This window comes from Monomorium pharaonis, chromosome 6, assembly GCF_013373865.1.
Source record: "Monomorium pharaonis isolate MP-MQ-018 chromosome 6, ASM1337386v2, whole genome shotgun sequence".
NCBI classification, from domain to species: domain Eukaryota; kingdom Metazoa; phylum Arthropoda; class Insecta; order Hymenoptera; family Formicidae; genus Monomorium; species Monomorium pharaonis.
The window spans coordinates 8,743,214-8,763,774 of record NC_050472.1 but is presented as its reverse complement, the minus strand read 5'-3'; the positions used below and the strand labels follow the sequence as shown (position 1 = coordinate 8,763,774).

Here is a 20,561-nt window from a genome sequence, read left to right as displayed (position 1 = left end):
AAAAGTTTATTGTTAAATTTAAATTTTGAAACACATGATAAATATAAATATAAATATTTAATATAAATATTTAATTCTAAAATATTTTAAATACTAATATTTTATATAAATACATAAATATTTTATTACAAATACTTAATTCTAAAATAATTATAAAACTTAATTATAGAATTATTTACTTTTATAATATTTTATATACAAGTATTTTATTTACATACGTAAATAATTTATATAAATATTTTATTATAAATAATTAATTCTAAGATAATTTTAAAATTTTATAATTATATAAAATTACCAAGCAATTTGAGAAACGTTAATGCAAGTTTAAAAAATGAGAAATTTAATTATTTTAATATATTTACGCATTATTGCCACGTTATATAATTAATAGAATATAATATATCTGTTATTTGTTTAATATTGAATATTTTAATTTTTATTTAACCACATTAAATATTTCTAGATAAGAAATGGATGTACAAGGCATTTTAGAAGTATTTTTTAATAATCCGCCATCAGATGATGAAGATAATTATTTTCAACCTGAAAGGGAAGATCATATTAAAATTCCACATTTTTACGAAAATATTGTTTTAATATATTCTTTATCAAGTAAAACTAGAAAAAAGGGGGGAACGATAATTTTTCTCTATTTTGACTTATTAATTTTACACAGATAGTTACAAACTAATAAATAAGTAAAAAATAGCGAAAATCTTCATGTCAGATACATAAACATAAGGAATAAAACTTTTACATTATAAGACTACATTATGTAAGCAACCGATTGATCAGCTTCATCATCTACAAGCAAGTACTTCCGTTTCTACATTCCATATCTGACGTATTAATAGAAAAAATATTTTCTAATGCTATTGCTTTAAATGATACAAACACTTTGGAAAAAATTGAAACTGTGCGACCAAATAATTTGATTTATTATCACCAAATATATAAAATAAATCTTTTTAACAAGAATATTACTGCCCCAATTTACTTTGTAAAAGAAAGATGTTACCATTTTATTGTTGCCGCTTTTCCATGATGCTGATTAGTTCTTTTGCTACGCTTACTTCGAACTGCGAGAGTAACTATCATTGCAACTGAATTTTGGCAGCTGTTTTTATATAAATAGTTATTTATAAAATTATCGTTGCAATTTACTTAAAAAATAAAAATAAATTTTTTTTTTTAAAGCCATGTAAGTGATTTCGTTGTTGACAGTTTTTCGCAAAAAAAAAACAAAATTAAAAATACTTAAGAAGAAATAAGAAAAAAAAGAAGAAAAGTAAAATAAAGTAAATCATTTATACATGTAAATAAAGTATAATTAATGTGTAAATAAATAATTTAATATCTTAGAAAATGCTAGAAAGATTGTTATTGTTTAATTGTTATATAAATTTTAGAAATTTATATCTGACAGCATGAATATTATAAAATATAATATCTACTTTTTTATAGAAAACGAAGAATATTATAAAAAAAATAACTTAACTAGAGATACCAAGAGAGAGAGAAAAAGAGAGAAACACCAAAAAATTTTTGATTTCGTCAAATATATAATTTTATCATGGTTTTACTTTTGACTCTCTGTAAATTTTTTTGTGTTTATTAAAAACTGCCAACGTTGAATAAATTACATTTAATTTGTTACAATTAATGTTAAATACATTGAATTTTTACTGTCAAATTTTTATCGATGATTATCTATACAATCATCGTTGCAATTTATTTTTAAAAAGTAAAAAATTAAAAGTCAATTAGCGTGCGTCTGTGGTGTATGGTTACAAGTTCATCTCACACATCTAGGTTTAGAAAATGATTAAAAAAATGAATACTTCGGTGTAAAGAGAATGGCAAAATCATGAGATTGCGTATTATTATGAGCACTCACTACGTTCATTTAATTCTACGAATATATTAGCATCTGAATTTTGTTCTGCTTTGGTTTATTGAACTTATTTGAAAATTATTAAGGAGGTAGCGCAAGTTTTTGGCTTAAATTTTATTATTCTCTGCTATTCTCTGCTATTATTTTATTATTATTTGCTAAGCGCAGCAAGCGCACGCTGCGATCACCCGAACTACGATTCGCGCTCTTTATCGCACTCTGTCTCGATGTTATCTTTTACTCTTCAATCTGCCTTTTTGCACATTGTTTTCTAAACGTATAAACAATTATTATATTAATTTTTAGCCTTGAATCTTATGATTTTTTTTACTGCTAATTTTTCTGCCGACACTTTCTCTTCCAGGAAACGGTCTGCCAAAAATTATGACATCTTGTTTCAATAAACACTAAACATTCCCGCAGATTTTATGCTTGAATCTTATTCTTTTTTTATCATGAAATTTGTTATCTTTAGCCGCCCGCCCTCCCCCACCCTTAATCTTCCTGACCGCTCAGGCAGACTGGCGATTTAGTGTTCGGCAATACCAAAGGACTCTTTTTAGATAGAAGACATTCCACGATGCTTATTGATGCTATTTTTATGTAGCTAGCTCTCGGTCTATACCTGGATCCACCCGCGTGATTAAAAATTTCTTTGCGCTGTGAATAATTTTTATTTTTACTGATAATTAAAGTTATTGATATTATGTTTACATTTATAAATATTTTTGTATGTATACATGTATATATATACATATATATATTTAGCAATAATATAATGTAAAAATTGCAATTTTGTCAATAGTTCTCTACATTACTTAGAAGGTACTATTGCTGACGCGGTTTTTTTATATTAATAACTTTAATTATCTGTAAAAATAAAAATTATTCACAGCGCAAGGAAATTTTTAATCGCAGGACACGAGGTCATACGCGCGATCGGCGGCTCGGCCGTCGAGCCTAGAATGGTAATGGGGGTATAGCAGGCGGTGCCTCGGGAATCGGCTCGAAATGTGCAACTAATTCCGAGCACTGCTTTAAATAACTGAGTAATGACGTCACTAACTGAGTATAAAATACTAACATTACTGAGTGACTCAGTCTCACTTTCAGATAAATGGAAAGCAGCATTGGGCGAATTCCTTGCTCGATCTTTTCCGAGTCGACTACCGCCGATGCCAAGTCGCAATAGCGAGTCCTGGCCGTCCGAGCAAAATAAACGAGAAAAATTTAAACAAAGGGTGAGAAGCCCGTAGACAAACGAGAGCCGAGAGCGGGCATCGAGAAACTTCCACATCAGTAAGGTCGTCGATTCTCCGTGTAAAGCCACGCGTGATCGGTAGAACGCATTCACGTGCCGGAATCGAGCTTAGTGTTTTGTGTGAGTCCGTCAAAAAAAGTACTTCAGTGATTAATATTTAGAGTGAGCGATCGACCCCCAAGCCTGACGGGCTACCGCCGCATATTCCCGCTAGCAGTGTATTATCGCATCGCATCGTGTTGTGAGCGAAACACTCGCAACCAATAAAATTATATTATAAAAGAAAGAAACTAGAATATTAAAATTATCATATAGCTCGCCGAGGAAGGCTCGCTATCACAAGGTGTCAGGTGACATATGCCTCGTGCGCTGCCGGCATCGCACTGGTCAAGGCACCAGCCACCTTAAGGAATGTAGCGAAGCCAGCTTAGCAACAATCATGCCACCGGAAATGCATTTTGGCAATTGTTGCTAAGCTCGCGAATATTTCCCGCGCGCCGGATGCGCGCGGTAATGACCATATATGGTCATGCGGAGGGCCCGATGCCCCCACTAATAATCAAATCCGCGACATTATTTAAGCTGCTGCCGAACAGCGGCCCGCGGGATCAGTGACAGATAGTCAAGCCGATACGTACGGCCCGTACGAGTGTAAGACAAAAGAGTTCGGGACTTAGCCGCGGCAAAGCCTCGAGCGCTATCTTCGAGTCACGCGCCGTATCTAATCTACTCTCAGTGTAACACAACGCGGCACCTTCGCCGACCGCAACTATTGTACTACAGCAGAGAAATAAAGCTTTTTTATTAAATTAACTTAAAATCAGTGAGTGAGTGATTTGAGGACCCTGCCAACAAAAGCCGCCTTTTTCCGCGAGTTCCTACTCCTTGGGCAGCAACGAATCCATAAAGATCTTTTGTCGCACCGCAAGGTACGGCAAAAATCATTTGTTGCACCGCAAGGCGCAACAATCGTGTCTCAAAGAACACACGCCCGCCAGAGATCGCAGCTCCGAGCGAGGTTGCAGAAGAGCCTTCGGTAATGGCCGAACTACGGTGACCCGTGTCCGCCATATTAGTTAGAGCACGTGCGCGTCCCAGCGTAAATTGTATATAAGTTTAAAGGGCCATCTACAATGGAGAGTCGTAGGCCGTAGCAGTAGTCGTAGAAAATATTTTCATTTTGTACTGCTTTACTGCTTACGGCCTACAGCAGACATTGAGCCAATTCGGTGCGGGCTTACGATAAACGTTGGGGCGTTCTGGGTTACTTTTCAGTTACCTCTCTATGATAGTTGGCTTGTGTGTTACTGCTACGTTGTCTACATTGTAGACAGCATACGGCCGTAGATTTAGCGCTGTTACGACTAAAACACTCCATTGTAGATGGCCCTTTAAAGCCTCGTCAACAGAAATCGCAAGCGACCAGTTGCGACTTGCGCCAGCCAATGACTGTCGAGCTTTAACTAGAAACTAAGCGTTTATTGGCTGTCGCAAGCCGCAACTGGCTGCTCGCGATTACTGTAGACGAGGTTTTAGGATCTGAATACAGACTTTTGCAAAACTCATAATATACAACGCATAAAAAAATTAACCAATCAGAGGCCTTTACTTCTATCCTAGAGAGGGAAATAGGCAATTCTGATTTATTGATTCTTTATACGTCAGACAATGGTGTCGGTTTGTAACTTTGCGTTTTTTTGTAACGCGGTCACTAATTAACGTAGAGACTTACTTGTAGCGTATCGTGCAGTATTATAAGATGCAATTGTTTCGGTAGAGAATAAAGCGAGGTTGTAATTTGAGCGAAATCTTTCGTGCCGCAATGGTTGCGCGTATACGTTTCTCGCGAGTCTTGCTTGAGAGTATCGAAATAACGATCGCGCGTGTGATCGTACGCCCTGTTGTGTTTATCGTGTTCGCCATTACGACTTATTGTGTTGGCTTTGACTATCTTTAGTCTTCGCGAAACGGAAATCTGGTGTCGAGCTCGGAGATTTCTCTCCCTGTGCGAACGATCTACCTTATGCTATACCGTTACATCGTACATACGATATTATATATATATATTGAAGATTGGTAACTGATTCCTACTCGTCGCTCCATTTCTTTTTCTTTGTTTCTTTTCTTTTGCAATAAATGTTACTTGTCTATTAAAATTATTTTTTTTAACTAAATTACGTTAAAATTAATGGAAACTAAAAAATAAACTTAGTTAAATTAAAGGTTACATAAATATAAAACTAACTCAGTTAAAATTAATTAATTTAACTTAAGTTAAAATAAAAGTTAATTTTTGAGAAGCTTTTTTTTAATATTATAGTAAAAAAGCCATATATTTATTTAAGTCAGTTATCAACACAATCACAGTATTGATTATCATATATATTTAATATTTTATTTAAATTAAGTAATTATATAATATTAATTAGATAAATAAACAAAAAAATGTTGTTTTTACAGTACTGTATTTTTATTTTATAATTTTCTTCTTTTGCTCAGGTAAAAATTTTAACTTAAGAAAAAAGTTAATAATTAAAGTGTATATGTTTCAAAAATAACTAGTTAAGGTTCAAAATTAAATTATTTAAAATTAACTAAAATAAGTTAAAAGTTATCAACTTTATATTTATTTTTAATTATTATAAATAGTTATTATCCAACCCTGATAATATTATAATGCATTTACTTCTACACAACACAAAATATTCTAATGTTGTACAAATGTACAGCATTTCCAACGTTTTTGCAATAATACTGTAATGTTCTAATCTCTATAAAAATTCTGATATGTGCTAAAAAATTACGCAAAAATTATATAATATTTGTCATTTTTTTGTAGAAAGAGAATATGACGTCCAACTGCAGTCACTTATATTATAATGATGCTAATTACTATGACATAAAAAAATCCATTCAAGTTACGGATATTGATGGTAACGAGATAACTCTCGATTGCATTTATCAATTTGTAAAAAATAGCTATAGTTATCAAGATGACTCTATTGATTATTGTAACAAATTTTATACTACTAATATAATTGGGCCACCTGAGGAACATTTATGTTATGAATATGTAAAAAAGACATATAAAGATCATCAGGTACCGCTTACTGTCTTCTAGAAAATATAATGACATTTTAATTTTATACCACAAGATGAGATAGTATTTAACTTTTTTTCCTAATTTAGAAATTGTCCGCATTTCCCACGGGTATAGGTTTCGTGACCGATACAGGTTTCATGACCAATGCAGGTTACAAAATTATGGATGATATGGATTGTAGTACCATGGAGCCTATCGATCAAATTTCTATTAGTACATATAAAAATTTATATATAAAATAATTTAAAAAAAAACAAATTTTTATTTCAAAAAAGTTATTATTATATTTTTTATTTTAAAGATATTGAGTATCATGTAGCTGTATATCCAATCAGAATCACCAGATATGGAGCATTTAAACTTAATGACATAATTCAAATTTGGGCTCAAGATTCTGACAATCAGTGGTTCCTCTTGTGGAATAATTCATGGACAAATCCTGATTCAGAGGAAGAGAGGATATTACTTTCTGTGCCTCTACATCCGTGCAACTTTAAAACCAAAATGCTCAGACTGGTATTTAACCATAGATTATTGGAGAAACACAAGCTAGATGCTGTAATGCTTATCGGAACATCAGAATTGATCCTTTCTAAAACACATAAAGAAAAAAGTTTGAATATTTTATTAAAAAAAATTCGATTCTACAAGTCTTTAACCTCAGATTTTATCTTTATGCAATCTGTCGGACTATGCCCCACTGATATGCTTACATTTGTTCACGAGGATATATTTGCCCTTCTAGAGAATTTTCATAAACATGGCATTATCTGTAAAAGGTCAATAATCATTGGCATTAAGTAATATTTAATTTTTGTATTTTTTTTTTTTTATGAAAATAATTTTGATCCAATGTTACGTATTTACAGAAATATTGTACAGAGTTTTCATAAGGATCATCTCGGGCATAAACAAGTATCTCATAAAGTCATGCCAGATTATATACAATCTCTTAAACAAAACTTAACAGTCAACGATTATTCAAATTATGATAAATTTATGAAAGATCTTAAATCCTGTTGGGATGAATCTAAGAAACCATATGACAGTTTCTCAAAACTTTGTGTACGGTATATTTTAAGAAACCAATTTCTCAAATTATTTATTATAATACCACATTAAAGCTTTATTGTATATATTTTTGCAGGATGGAACAATTTTAAATATATTAAAAAATTTAGACTTGAGGTCACTATGTCGCGTGGGCAGAGTAAATAAACGGTTAAATAATTTAACACGTGATCCTTTCCTTTACACAAGCTTGAACGTACGGAATATACATTTTACATATTGGCGCTCTAATCTTTGGCATAAATTTGATTACTTTGCGCACAGATGTAAATATTTAAGACAGTTAGATCTGTCATTTTGTGACATTCCTGTTTTGAAATTTAATATGTTTATTAATACTTGCGGCAAGCATTTAACGCATTTAAACTTATGTTGTTGCCGATATGTTGACGACTCTGCTCTACTTCAAATTTCTAAGACGTGTGAAATTTTAAAAGGTATAAATAAATATACAAATTTTATTACGAATGCGGATAAATGATATATGACTAATAAATGTACACTTTGTTTAGAATTGGATTTAAGTAATTGTCATCTCGTAAATGATAAAGGATTTTCTTATCTTGAAAATCTAAAGTATTTGGAGCGTTTACATCTTCAGGAGTTACGAAGTATACAAACTAAAACTCTTTGCAAAATACTGCAAAGAAATCAACAGCTACGTGACTTAAATTTAGCATACACAGATTTAAATATAGACGAAGTCACAGTGGAATTGAAAAATTCATGTCCAAATTTGGAAACGATAAATTTAAAACTGGCAAAAATTACATCAAAAAGTATTTATGCTCTTGCTGATTGCAAGAATCTACGAGAAATAGATTTTGGTTGGGTTAGGTACGTGTGTGATATAATTTCTTTTAAAGTACATTGCTATTCTCTTTATTGAAATTTGTATATTTATTTCTATTGCACGCATTTTGATACAACTCTATTAATCTTCTGTTTACGCTAAAGGACCATAGTAATTTTATGACTTTTTTGTTTATAACAGCATGGAAATGGAAGAAAATCAGGAAGATCTAGAAAAGAGCTTTCATATATTGTTTTCCTCTCTACGCTTAGAAAAACTCGACATAACCGACATTATGCTTACTTACAGTATTTTGGAAAGTTTAATAATGATGTGCAAAAACTTGAAAAGCTTAACGTCTCAAGGATGTACTGTGAAATCTGACTCCAACATTTTCCAGCGTCCTAAACTAGTGGGAAATAGACGTAATTATTACTACAAATGGCGTCTTAATGATAGCTTGTTTATTTTATGGGACTACATGTCTCGTTCTGCATCATTTATCGAGAACCAAGAATGAAAAAATTTGACTATACTGTATAGTTAACATAAACAAAGATCTCAAGAAATAATCTCTAAAAATAAAAGGGTTATAAAAATTGTTTTTTTTAATTGTTTTCAAAAGATTGATTAATTCATTGACGTCAGAAATAACATCAAAATCAATCTTTCAATAGTAGCTGTAATATGTTTATATTCTGAGACCTATATGTATGGCGTGAATTATATCGTGATTGGTTTATTAATCATTTATATCGTTTAATTCACTTAAAAGACTTTTGAGCGCTGTTTCCTGATTACGTCTTTAATTGTTTATTGTGAATCTATACGTATTATATGTAGTATTATATGTAGATATTAAATATTATATTATATGTAGCATTATATGTAGATATTATGAAAGCCCCTTGAATGACAAACTGGCCTTGCGTGCGTGCGTGTTTGTGTGTGTGTGTGTGTGTGTGTGTGTGTGTGTGTGTGTGTGTGTGTATTAATAATATTTGTAAAAAATTCAAGTATCAAGCGACGCGGTAGCGGCGCGACACCAAGTACATAAAGAATTTTGCTGCATGATGCAAATGACGCAAACTTCACTGCGCAAATGTCACGCCGCTACTAAGCTTTATCTGGAATTTAGCTGTCAAATTCACTTTCAGTTAAAATATCTCAGAAACTAAAATTATAATAAAAAATCTAATGGCAATTTTGTTACATAATATTGATGTAAGCTTTCGATTGCGACCACTCTGATTAAAATCGGTACACTCATTTCTGAGATCTCGTAATCTTTTGCGCGAAAAAGCTCACTTGGATTATTTTCCACAGATCACATGTACATACACACACACGTAAAGCCAGTTTGTCGTTCAAAGGGCTTCACAATGTTCCTACATACAATTTTATAAAATTAAAATAAAATTATTTTGTAATGTAAGTGGTGAATATTGGTACGCGAAAAAATATAATAAACTTGATAATTCTAAGATCTTGTGATCTCTTGCGCAAAAATGCTCACTTGAGTTATTCTCCACACATTCACATATACATGCACACACACATCCAAAACCGGTTTGTCGTTCAAGGAGCTTCACAATGTGCCTACGTGTAATTTTATAAAACTAAAACATATAAAAAGTTATTTTATAATATAAATAGTGAATTTGGTATGCGAGAAAAGTATAATAAGTTAACAAAATTAAAATAAATATATAACATAAACAAATACATGATATATATGTAAATGTCAAAAATATTAATATAAAAATCTATATAAATAAAAATATAAATGTATGTTTGTTAGTTGGCTAAGATCTCCGAAAGTTATTTACCGATTGCTTTGTAATTTTGACACAACGTTGCGTTCGACTTTTGTTGTGTTCTTATGGAGTCTGATTTTAGATATACTGGTTGTTTCAAAAATGCGGGCCGTAATTTTGGTGAGTCTTACGACCTTTTTTGAAAATGTCATTGGAGAGTAATTAAATATATATTTTGTAGCTTTTATTTCAAATTTTAAATTTTGGAAATATTGGTTGTTTCAAAAATAAGGGACGTTTTGGGGAATCATATCTCCGTGTTGAAGGAAAGAAAAAGGAGGAAAAATACTGTACAAAAAAAATGAAAATTAAATAATAAAAAGAAGTTATGATTAACAAAGAGTGTTACAATCTAATAAGCGACCAACAAAAAAAAAGTGTACAAAATTTAAAAAAAGCCACAGCAAGCGTGGCAGGGCAAAGCTAGTTAATAATAAAATTACAACAAACGTCTGAATGTGAGTAATGTAAGTGATATTAGTACACGAAAAAATTTAATAAAATTAATAAAAATAAAATAAATAAACAATAATAACAAATAATATACATAATATATATGTAATAAATGTCAAAAATATTAATAAAAAATTTTTATCTGTCAATGCAAATAAGTATAAAATTATTAGTGCAATCTTTTATCACGGTGAAAATATAATAGATGGACATTACACAAACATGATATGTATAATACTAAAAGCGCAAAATGGGTGTTAATAAATGATTTAAGTATAAAGAAATGCAATTGGTCTTGAAATGCTAAAAATGCATTCATATTTTTTGCAGAACAAATAAAATAAAATAAATTATAGAAAATATATACATATATACATACATACATATCAAATTAACACATTTAAAAATATGTACAATAAAACTTAATGTAATTAAAAAAAGAAGTAACTTTTTAATTTTTACAAAAAGGAATGAAATCCCTCAAAAAAACCTTAAAAAGGTAAAAAAGATACGCCAAGTACATAAACGCGTGCTTTCCAAAATAAATTTGAGATCAATAGTTAGCCAAGTATATTTTAAAACACTTAAAGAAGTTTAATAAACATCTATTTAAAAATTGCTTAAACGGGCTTGATGATTAAAATCGACCAACGGGATTATAGTAAAGCAAAAACTTAGCGTGCCCGGCTTAAAACGCCCGACTTAAAATGATCAATGTTATACAATATGAAAATTATTTGTACGAATAAAATAATAAAAAAAATAATAACTTATAAAAAACTTCACAAAGTTAAAAAAGATATGTCAAGTATATACATATGTCAAGTATATAAACGCATTTAAAAATGGTTCTATTCAAAAATTATTTAAAAATGGGAATATAAGTGATAACATATAATAAAGCAGAAACTGACAGATAGTAAAGCAATATCCGAGTCACATTAATTGCATTATTGTATATATATTTATCAATATCAATAACATAAACATAGAGTCTTGAAAATTTAAAAAAAATACAAGCCGGGTACGCCAAGTTTTTGCTTCACTATAATCCCGTTGGTTGATTTTCATCATTTAGTCATTTAATCATCAAGCCTGTTTAAACAATTTTTAAATAAATGTTTATTAAACTTTTTAAAGTCTTTTTTTTTTATCTACTTGGCTAACTGCATTAATCTCAAATTTATTTTGGAAAGCACGCGTTTATGTACTTGGCGTATCTTTTTTACCTTTTTAAGGTTTTTTTAATGGTATGTATATATTGCACTTTATAGTATAATATAATTGTTTAGAAACTAGAACAATATTATTATTTTTTATTTAACTAGTATTACGTTTCAAACTTTTTTATTTTATCATTAAAAGCAAACATCTTTTCAGATAAATTAAAGAACTCAGCCACGAGTATATCCGATAAAAACCGCCACATCGATATACCTGATGAAAAATAACTTATCAATTAAATAATTAAATTGATGTTTTTTCCATCAAAAATATATTGATTTGATGTTCAGTTATTATTTCTCATTAGGCGTTTTTCCTATGTGAAGTATATAAGTAATAGTGTATGACCAGACTGCTGGCAGAAGACGTAACATTCATTACAAATGCATATAATTAACACCTTCGATTAACTTTTGGTACAGAAAAAGTTATATAATTCCATAAATAAAAAAATTATATAAAAAATTATATAATTCCATTTATTAAATAAAACATAACTAATCTACTAAAAGTATACAGTTTGGGAAAGTAAAAATAATTAAATCGATAAAACACAGAAATCGGTACTTTCTAGAATAAATTTTTATATTATTTAACATTCAAAAATAATAGATAAATAGTAGAGAAATAACATTTAAAAACCAATTAAATGACGTTATTTCTACAATGATAATATAGTATATCGTCAAAAACGTCTGTTACGTTATTATTTAATATTTAATCGATTGACGTTATATGACCTTACAACTGGCACCCTGTGTTAATAGACTGTTCAGTTGTCTATTGCTGGGTTTCATTCCCACTCTAACACGGAATTGACTAACGCGAGGTTCCACTCACGAAGTAAGGAGACTTATCTATGTAGATTGAAAGTGGTCACGAAAAATGTTCCGTGTGTGGCCAGGGTTGTCGAATGGAATGACTTGGACAGAAGCGTTAACACTTTTACATTTCATTGTTTCAATTTACGCTTCGTAGAAGGTTTGTTAACGCTTCTATTACTCTCCCTTTACATTCGACTTACGCTCCGATTTTACATTTTTACCAGAAATAGCCTTTCTTATATATATTTAGGCAGCCTTTTATCACACACCTTATTGTCATTTTGTCTTTTTTTTAATATTACAATAGCAAAGAAAGAATGATGCGTTTAGCGCATAAGCATGCAAAGCGTCCAAGAAGAACGCTCTCATATAATCACATAATATATTGTATCATACATCTCACTCACTCCTCTAATAATCCATAGTCATAGGACTATAAGATATTATTCACATTTCAATCGGTAATTCAGTCTGCCGCCTATGAGTTCCTATTTGTATATACATACTTTTTGGGTACACACTAAATGGAGAATATATGTACATATAACGAGTTTAGCAGTCTAGTATATTGTCAAAGTCTGTGGTGGGGATAGACTCTTCATCCAGGGTTAGACTATATTGGGCGAATTCCTTGCTCGATCTTTTCCGAGTCGACTACCGCCGATGCCGAGTCGTAACAGCGAGTCCTGGCCGTCCGAGTATAAATAAGAAAAATTTAAACAAAGAGTGAGAATCCCGTAGACGAACGGAGCGAGCATCGAAAAACTTCCACATCGGTAAGGTCGTCGATTCTCTGTGTAAAGCCACGCGTGATCGGTAGAACGCATTTACGTGCTGGAATTGAGCTTAATGTTTTGTGTGAGTCCGTCAAAAAAACTAAAAAAGTACTTCAGTGATTAATATGACCGATCGACCCCCAAACGTGACGGGCTACTGCCGCATATTCCCGCCAGCAGTGTATTATCGTATCGCATCGTGTCTCAGAAAACACACGCCTGCCAGAGATCGCAGCTCCGAACGAGGTTGCAGAAGAGCCTTCGGTAATGACCGAAGTACGGTGACCCATGTCCGCTATATTGGTTAGAATACGTGCGCGTCCCAGCGTAAATTGTATATAATAAGTTTATAGCCCGTTTACAATAGTCGCAAATGACTTGCAACAGCCAATGATTGTCGAGCTTTAACTAGAAACTAAGCGTTGCGTTTTTTTGTAACGCGGTCACTAACGTAAAGACTCACTTGTATATATATATCTCATTAGCGTATCATGCAGTATTATAAGATGCAATTGTTTCGGTAGAGAATAAAGCCGAGATTGTAATTTGAGCGAAATCTTTCGTGCCGCAATGGTTGCGCGTATACGTTTCTCGCGAGTCTTGCTTGAGAGTATTATCGAAATAACGATCGCGCGTGTGATCATATGCCCTGTCACGTTCATTGTCGTGTTCGCCATTACGACTTATTGTGTTGGCTTTGACTATCTTTAGTCTTCGCGAAGCGGAAATCTGGTGTTGAGCAGAGATTTCTCTCCCTGTGCGAACGAGCTACCGTATGCTATACCGTTACATCGTACATACGATATTATATATATATATTGAAGATTGGTAACTGATTCCTACTCGCCGCACCATTTCTTTTTCTTTGTTTCTTTTCTTTTGCAATAAATATTACTTATCTATTAAAATTATTTTTCTTAACTAAATTACGTTAAAATTAATGGACTAAGAAATAAATTTAGTTAAATTAAAAGTTACATAAATAAAAAATTAACTCAATTAAAATTAATTAATTTAACTCAAGTTAAAGTAAAAGTTAATTTTTGAGAAGTTTTTTTTAATATTAAAGTAAAAGCCATATATTTATTTAAGTCAGATTATCAACACAATCACAGTATTGATTATCAAATATATTTAATATTTTATTTGTAAATTAAGTAATTATATAACATTCATTATATTAATAAACAAAAAAATGTTATTATTTTATAATTTTCTTCTTTTGGTCAGATAAAAATTTTAACTTAAAAAAAAAGTTAATAATTAAAGTTTATATGTTTCAAAAATAACTAATTAAAGTTAAAAATTAAATTATTTATAATTAACTAAATTAAGTTAAAAGTTATCAATTTTATATTTATTCTTAATTATTATAAATAGTTATTATTCAACCCTGATAATATTATGATATGATGGCTGATAATGCATTTACTTTTATACCAACACAAAATATTCTAATGTTGTAGCGGCATTTCCAACGTTTTTGCAATAATGTTGTAATATTCTATTCTATATAAAAATTCTGATATGTGCTGAAAAATTACGCAAAAGTTATATAATTTTTTTTATTTTTTTTTTTTAGAAAGAGTATATGATGTCCAACTGTAGTCACTTACATTACAATGATGCTAATTTCTATGACATAAAACGCGACTCCTTTCAAGGTACGGATACTGACGGTAACGAGACAACTGTCGATTGCATTTATCAATTTGTAAAAAATAGCTACAGTTATCAAGATGACTCCGTTGATTATTGTAATAAATTTTGTACTACTAATATAATTGGGCCACCTGAGGATTTACGTTATGAATATGTAAAAAAGACATTTGAAGATCATGAGGTACCGCTTACTGTCTTCTAGAAAATATAATGACATTTTAATTTTATGCCACAAGATGAAATAGTATTTAACTTTTTTTTCTAATTTAGATATTGACCGCATCTTGCAGCGATATGGGTTTTGTGGCCGATACAGGTTTCTTAACCGATATATGTTACAACACTGATAATATAATAGATGTGTTTGATAGTATAGATACTGCAGGTTATACTGTAAAGTATATGATCGACCAAATTTCTATTAGTACATACAAAAATTTATTTATAAAATAATTAAAAAAAATTTTTTTTTTTTTTCAAAAAAGTTATTATATTTTTTATTTTAAAGATATTGAGTATCATGTAGCTGTATATCCAATCAGAATCAGCAGATATGGAGCATTTAAACTTAACGACATAATTCAAATTTGGGCTCAGAATTCTGACAATCAGTGGTTCCTCTTGTGGAATGATTCATGGACAAATCCAGAGAAAATGCAGCAAGAGAGTACATTACTTTCTATGCCTCTACATCCGTGCAACTTTAAAACCAAAATGCTCAGACTGGTATTTGAACATAGATTATTGGAGGAAAACAAGCTAGATGCTGTAATGCTTACCGGAACATCAGAATTGATCCTTCCTAAAAAACCTCAAACAGAAAGTTTGAATATTTTATTATATGACATACGATGTTTCAAGGATTTTGCGAGAATTGTTCCGCAAGGCGTTGTCGGTATGCTATGTCCCACCGATATGCTTACACGGGTTCACCACGATATATTCGAACTTCTAGACAATTTTCATAAACATGGCATTATCTGTAAAAGGTTAATAATCATCATCATTAGATAATATTTAATTTTTGTATTTTTTTTATGAAAATAATTTTGATCCAATGTTACATATTTACAGAAATCTTATAGTACAGAGTTTTCATAAGGATCATCTCGCGCATAAACAAGTATCTCATAAAGTCATCCCAGATTATATACAGTCTCTTAAACAAAACTTAACAGTCAACGATTATTCGAATTATGATAAATTTATAAAAGATCTTAAATTCTGTTGGGATGAATCTAAGAAATCATATGACAGTTTCTCGAAGCTTTGTGTACGGTATATTTTAAGAAACCAATTTCTCAAATTATTTATTGTAATACCACATTAAGGCTTTATTGTATATATTTTTGCAGGATGAAACAATTTTAAATATATTAAAAAATTTAGACTTGAGGTCATTATGTCGCGTAGGTAGAGTAAATAAACGGTTAAATAATTTAACACGTGATCCTTTCCTTTACACAAGCTTGAACGTACGGAATATACATTTTACATATTGGCGCTCTAATCTTTGGCATAAATTTGATTACTTTGCCCACAGATGTAAATATTTAAAACAATTAGATTTGTCTTTTTGTGACATTCCAGTTCTGAAATTTAATATGTTTATTAATACTTGCGGCAAGCATTTAACGCATTTAAATTTATGTTGTTGCCGATATGTTGACGACTCTGCTCTACTTGAAATTTCTAAGACGTGTGAAATTTTAAAAGGTATAAATAAATATATAAATATTATTACGAATACGGATAAATGATATATGACTAATAAATGTACACTTTGTTTAGAATTGGATTTAAGTAATTGTGAATTCGTAAATGATCAAGGATTTTCTTATTTTGAAAATCTTAAATATTTGGAGCGTTTACATCTTCAGGAGTTACAAAGTATACGAACTAAAACTCTTTGCAAAATACTGCAAAGAAATCAACAGCTACGTGACTTAAATTTAGCATACACAGATTTATACATAGACGATGTCACAATGGAATTAAAAAATTCATGTCCAAATTTGGAAACGATAAATTTAAAAATGGCAAGAATTACATCAAAAAGTATTTATGCTCTTGCTGATTGCAAGAATCTACGAGAAATAGATTTTGGTTTGGTTCAGTACGTATGTGAAATAATTTCTTTTAAAGTACATTGCTATTCTCTTTATTGAAATTTGTATATTTATTTCTATTGCACGCATTTTGATACAACTCTATTAATTTTCTGTTTACGCTAAAGGACCATAGTAATTTTATGACTTTTTTGTTTATAACAGCATGATAAACGGAAATGAAGAAGACCTAGAGAAAAGTTTTCGTAGATTGTTTTCCTGTCTACGCTTAGAAAAACTCGACATAACCACCTATATCGTCAATTACAGTATTTTGGAAAGTTTAATAATGATGTGCAAAAACTTAAAAAGCTTAACGTCTGAAGGACGTACTGTGAAATCTGACTCCAACATTTTCCAGTGTCCTAAACTGGAGAAATTTAAACATAAATATTACTACAAATGGCGTCTTAATGATAACTGGTTTATTATATGGGACTGTTTTTCTGAGTCTGCATCACTTATGACTCATGGAGAATCAGGAATGAAACAATTTGACTATTACTAACATAAACAAAGATCTCAAGAAATAATCTCTAAAAACAAAGTGGCTATAAGAATTGTTTTTTTTAATCGTTTTCAAAAGATTGATTAATTCATTGACGTCAGAAATAACATCAAAATCAATTTTTCAATAGTAGCTGTAATATGTTTAAATTCTGAGATCTATGTATGGCGTAAATTATATCGTGATCGGTTTATTAATCATTTATATCATTTAATTTATTTAAAATATTTTCGAGCGCTGTTTTCTGATTACGTTTTTAATTGTTTATTGTGAATCTATATTATATGTAGTATTATATGTAGATATTAAAAATATATGGAGTATATGTAGATATTATGAAAGCTTCTTGAATGACAAACTAGCCTTGCGTGTGTGTGTGTGTGTGTTGTCTAATCTGTGGAAAATAAGGCAAGTGAGTTTCTTCGCGCAAGAAATCTCGAGACTCTAGGATCGAGTATACCAAAATTTTAATCACAATTAAAAGCTTGCATTAATATTATACAATAAAATTATTATTAGATTTTTTATTATGATTTTAGTTTATGGAATATTATAACCGAAAGTGAATTTGACAGTTAACATCAAATTTTGGATAAGCTTAATAGAACCGCGACATTAGCGTGTTAAAGTTTGCGTCACATGGCACAATTCCTTTATGTACTTGGCGTGATATTGCTACTGTTGCGTGATATTTGAATGAATAACCTATTAATTATAATCAAATACAAATTAGTTTGTTGTATTACGTGTGCGGTAGGTCAACTATTTCCTGCGAGTTTGGGAGCAGACGCACGAGACGAAGGTGAGCGACTCATAGCATAGTTATAGTATTCATATTTTGTTGAACCGTATATTCAAATGTACTGATGACATCAGTTTTTTAATCGTTTGTTTTATTCATATGGTCATTTAAAAATCAGAAATTAGTTTTAAAATATATGTTATATATTTAAGAACTAAACAGACTAAAAATGGACCTATTTCAATCATTTAAAGAATTCTAAAAAAAGATAAATATAGATATAAATGGAGTGTGTTTGTTTTTAATGCAATTTGAAGTTAATTTGTTAACAATTTAATTACACAAATATATTAACAAATAACTGCACAATAACATTGAAATGATACAGAACTTTAAAATCATTAAGAGTTACAAAATAATTATTAATTTTTATCATTTATATGTATTTTTACATATATATATAATAAATATATATGTATTTCTATATATATATATATAGAAATGCGAAACGCAGGTAAACCAGCACAACTCGGTGGACCAGCAAATTCCATCGATGTGATAAGACCGTGCAATCTCGACGTTATGATCCGCGGATAAATCGACAGGCGTTCAACAATCCGAATCGTTCCCACGAGGAGGCCACGTGGAAAAAGAGAGCGCGGGGTGGATCGTTAAAATTGCCTTTTCGGCTCGTGCGTTCAGCCCATAGATTGGTTTTTCTGATACAGAAAAGCGCGGAAGAGGCCGCTCGAATTTCCCGAGCACGCTTGGTAGGCTTTTTCAAAGAGCAGTTCAGTCCTTTAGCGCTCGTTTTCCGTGGAGTTTTAGTTTAATCCTTTGGGGACCGTTCTCCAAAATGTAGTTTCGTGAAACTCTCTTTTCTCAAAGTTCGTCTGTTCGGGGCACGATAACTACACGCGGATAAGAACTTTGAAAAATACTTTCGGATTCCAAAAAATAATCTTAGGTAGTATCTTATTTATAAGATCATTTTAGAAAAATTAAATCCCACTTTCGAGGATTATTTAACTTACAAAGTTTACAGAAATTAGAACAGAATGAAATTTACATCATGTCGTCCCTCCGAAAATCGATTAAAAATAGAGAAGGTGTTGTAAAAGCTGTTGTACCCAGAAATGTTGTACCTTAGGACACACTAATTACTTTTTTTAATGGTAACAAAATTTTTAATGTTGATGACATAATTATATTACTTTAGGTTATCAACCTAAATAATTCTGTATTTTGTGCAATCGTTCAATTTTTATCGAAACAAGTCTGTTTTTAAACTTTTTTTATAAACCTTCTTTGCGTTAGTATTTTTTTGAGAGATTTTGTGAGATTCGAATATATCATAAGATTCTGTGTAATTTTAACCATTATTTAGAAATAATACTTCAAAGTATATTTTAAGTATTATTACACCTGTTCAATTTTAATATTGACTTTATATTTCAAGTGAAATTGTATCTATAAAAACATTTATATACGGATATTTTTAATATCTGCAAGATGAGTTGAATATACTTTTATTATTCTCAAGTTTTACAAAAACCTTCTCACGGGCTACTTGAACTATTTCAAACAATCCCAGATCTAATTCTGCATATCATTTTGCGACTACGTTTACTTATCCATCTACTCCAATAACAAAAAAGTAACCTTTTAAGTTAATGCCATTTCCGAAGGATGAATCTCGAAAAAAGACATATTCTGGTAGATACAATTTTACCTAAAATATAAAACAAGTATTGAAATTGAAAACAAATAAAGTTAATGAAATCTAAGTTTAAATTAAAATTAAATTGAAATAAATGTCGTCGATAAATAAATAAAAAAATTTAAACAATTTAGCACGAATTTGTTAAAATGGTTCTGCACTTTGATTTATACAAACTCTATTTTATATAAACTCCACGTTGAAAATACCTTTGCAAGGATAAAATGTGAAAATTGTTTAAAGCACTCTCTATTTATACTGCATTCATGTATAAATTTTATGTTTTCAATTGCAAGATAAAACAATAATCGAATAATAAACTCGATTATTCTATTACTAAAAATAAAATTATAACAATGCAAAAATTACACTAATGACAATAAAAATAAGGCAGAAAAAAAGAATGTCTCTTATATATGAAACAAAACTTCATAAAAATAAAACAAAATTATGGAGATAATAATTACTAAAAAATACGATTATTATTTGGTTAGTTGATTTGTGTTTAATTATATTGTATCTAGCTCGTATAAGCAATATTTTAGCAAGAATTTTTTTTTAGGTTATGTTTTACGAACCTGAGAAACCGGCCAATAAAATTT

The 20,561-nt window shown here is 30.3% G+C and overlaps 4 protein-coding genes across 9 annotated transcripts in view; 3 read left to right on the top strand and 1 right to left on the bottom strand.

The window, feature by feature from the left end:
• LOC105839462 (neuroligin-4, X-linked) overlaps window positions 1–20,561 on the top strand; it is a 391,763-nt gene that overhangs the window by 217,658 nt on the left and 153,544 nt on the right. The gene's annotated exons all lie outside the window — the stretch shown is intronic.
• LOC118645958 lies at window positions 1,676–4,010 on the bottom strand. 2 transcript variants are annotated; one of them, XM_036288024.1, is made up of 2 exons: window positions 2,793–4,010; window positions 1,676–2,533 (listed from the first exon to the last, which is right to left on the bottom strand). In XM_036288024.1, exons 1-2 carry the CDS (start codon window positions 3,192–3,194, stop codon window positions 2,393–2,395), a joined length of 543 nt encoding a protein of 180 aa, XP_036143917.1. In that variant the 5' UTR covers window positions 3,195–4,010; the 3' UTR covers window positions 1,676–2,392. The 2 variants fall into 2 exon arrangements, with proteins under 2 accessions (XP_036143917.1, XP_036143918.1); XM_036288025.1 differs by having other exon boundaries at window positions 1,676–2,536; window positions 2,796–4,010.
• Window positions 5,738–10,445, top strand: LOC114254752 (F-box/LRR-repeat protein 4-like). The gene is made up of 4 exons (XM_036288023.1): window positions 5,738–6,474; window positions 6,563–7,769; window positions 7,845–8,169; window positions 8,327–10,445. Exons 2-4 carry the CDS (start codon window positions 7,658–7,660, stop codon window positions 8,643–8,645), a joined length of 756 nt encoding a protein of 251 aa, XP_036143916.1. The 5' UTR covers window positions 5,738–6,474; window positions 6,563–7,657; the 3' UTR covers window positions 8,646–10,445.
• On the top strand, window positions 11,648–20,360 carry LOC118645956. 2 transcript variants are annotated; one of them, XM_036288017.1, is made up of 8 exons: window positions 11,648–13,219; window positions 14,802–15,062; window positions 15,152–15,305; window positions 15,390–15,870; window positions 15,956–16,154; window positions 16,237–16,597; window positions 16,673–16,997; window positions 17,155–20,360. In XM_036288017.1, exons 2-8 carry the CDS (start codon window positions 14,811–14,813, stop codon window positions 17,495–17,497), a joined length of 2,115 nt encoding a protein of 704 aa, XP_036143910.1. In that variant the 5' UTR covers window positions 11,648–13,219; window positions 14,802–14,810; the 3' UTR covers window positions 17,498–20,360. The 2 variants fall into 2 exon arrangements, with proteins under 2 accessions (XP_036143910.1, XP_036143909.1); XM_036288016.1 differs by having other exon boundaries at window positions 11,648–14,047.

What these genes read in the sequence shown, in the direction of transcription:
- LOC118645956 (XM_036288017.1), top strand. Translation starts at nt 14,811, where the DNA reads ATGATGTCCAACTGTAGTCACTTACATTACAATGATGCTAATTTCTAT. An exon ending in ACAGTTTCTCGAAGCTTTGT is followed by an intron (nt 16,155 to 16,236) that starts GTACGGTATATT and finishes ATATTTTTGCAG; the next exon opens with GATGAAACAATTTTAAATAT. An exon ending in GACGTGTGAAATTTTAAAAG is followed by an intron (nt 16,598 to 16,672) that starts GTATAAATAAAT and finishes CACTTTGTTTAG; the next exon opens with AATTGGATTTAAGTAATTGT.
- LOC114254752 (XM_036288023.1), top strand. Translation starts at nt 7,658, where the DNA reads ATGTTTATTAATACTTGCGGCAAGCATTTAACGCATTTAAACTTATGT. An exon ending in GACGTGTGAAATTTTAAAAG is followed by an intron (nt 7,770 to 7,844) that starts GTATAAATAAAT and finishes CACTTTGTTTAG; the next exon opens with AATTGGATTTAAGTAATTGT. An exon ending in ATAGATTTTGGTTGGGTTAG is followed by an intron (nt 8,170 to 8,326) that starts GTACGTGTGTGA and finishes TGTTTATAACAG; the next exon opens with CATGGAAATGGAAGAAAATC.
- LOC118645958 (XM_036288024.1), bottom strand. Translation starts at nt 3,194, where the DNA reads ATGTGGAAGTTTCTCGATGCCCGCTCTCGGCTCTCGTTTGTCTACGGG. An exon ending in CGATTAAAAATTTCCTTGCG is followed by an intron (nt 2,534 to 2,792) that starts CTGTGAATAATT and finishes TTTAATCACGCG; the next exon opens with GGTGGATCCAGGTATAGACC.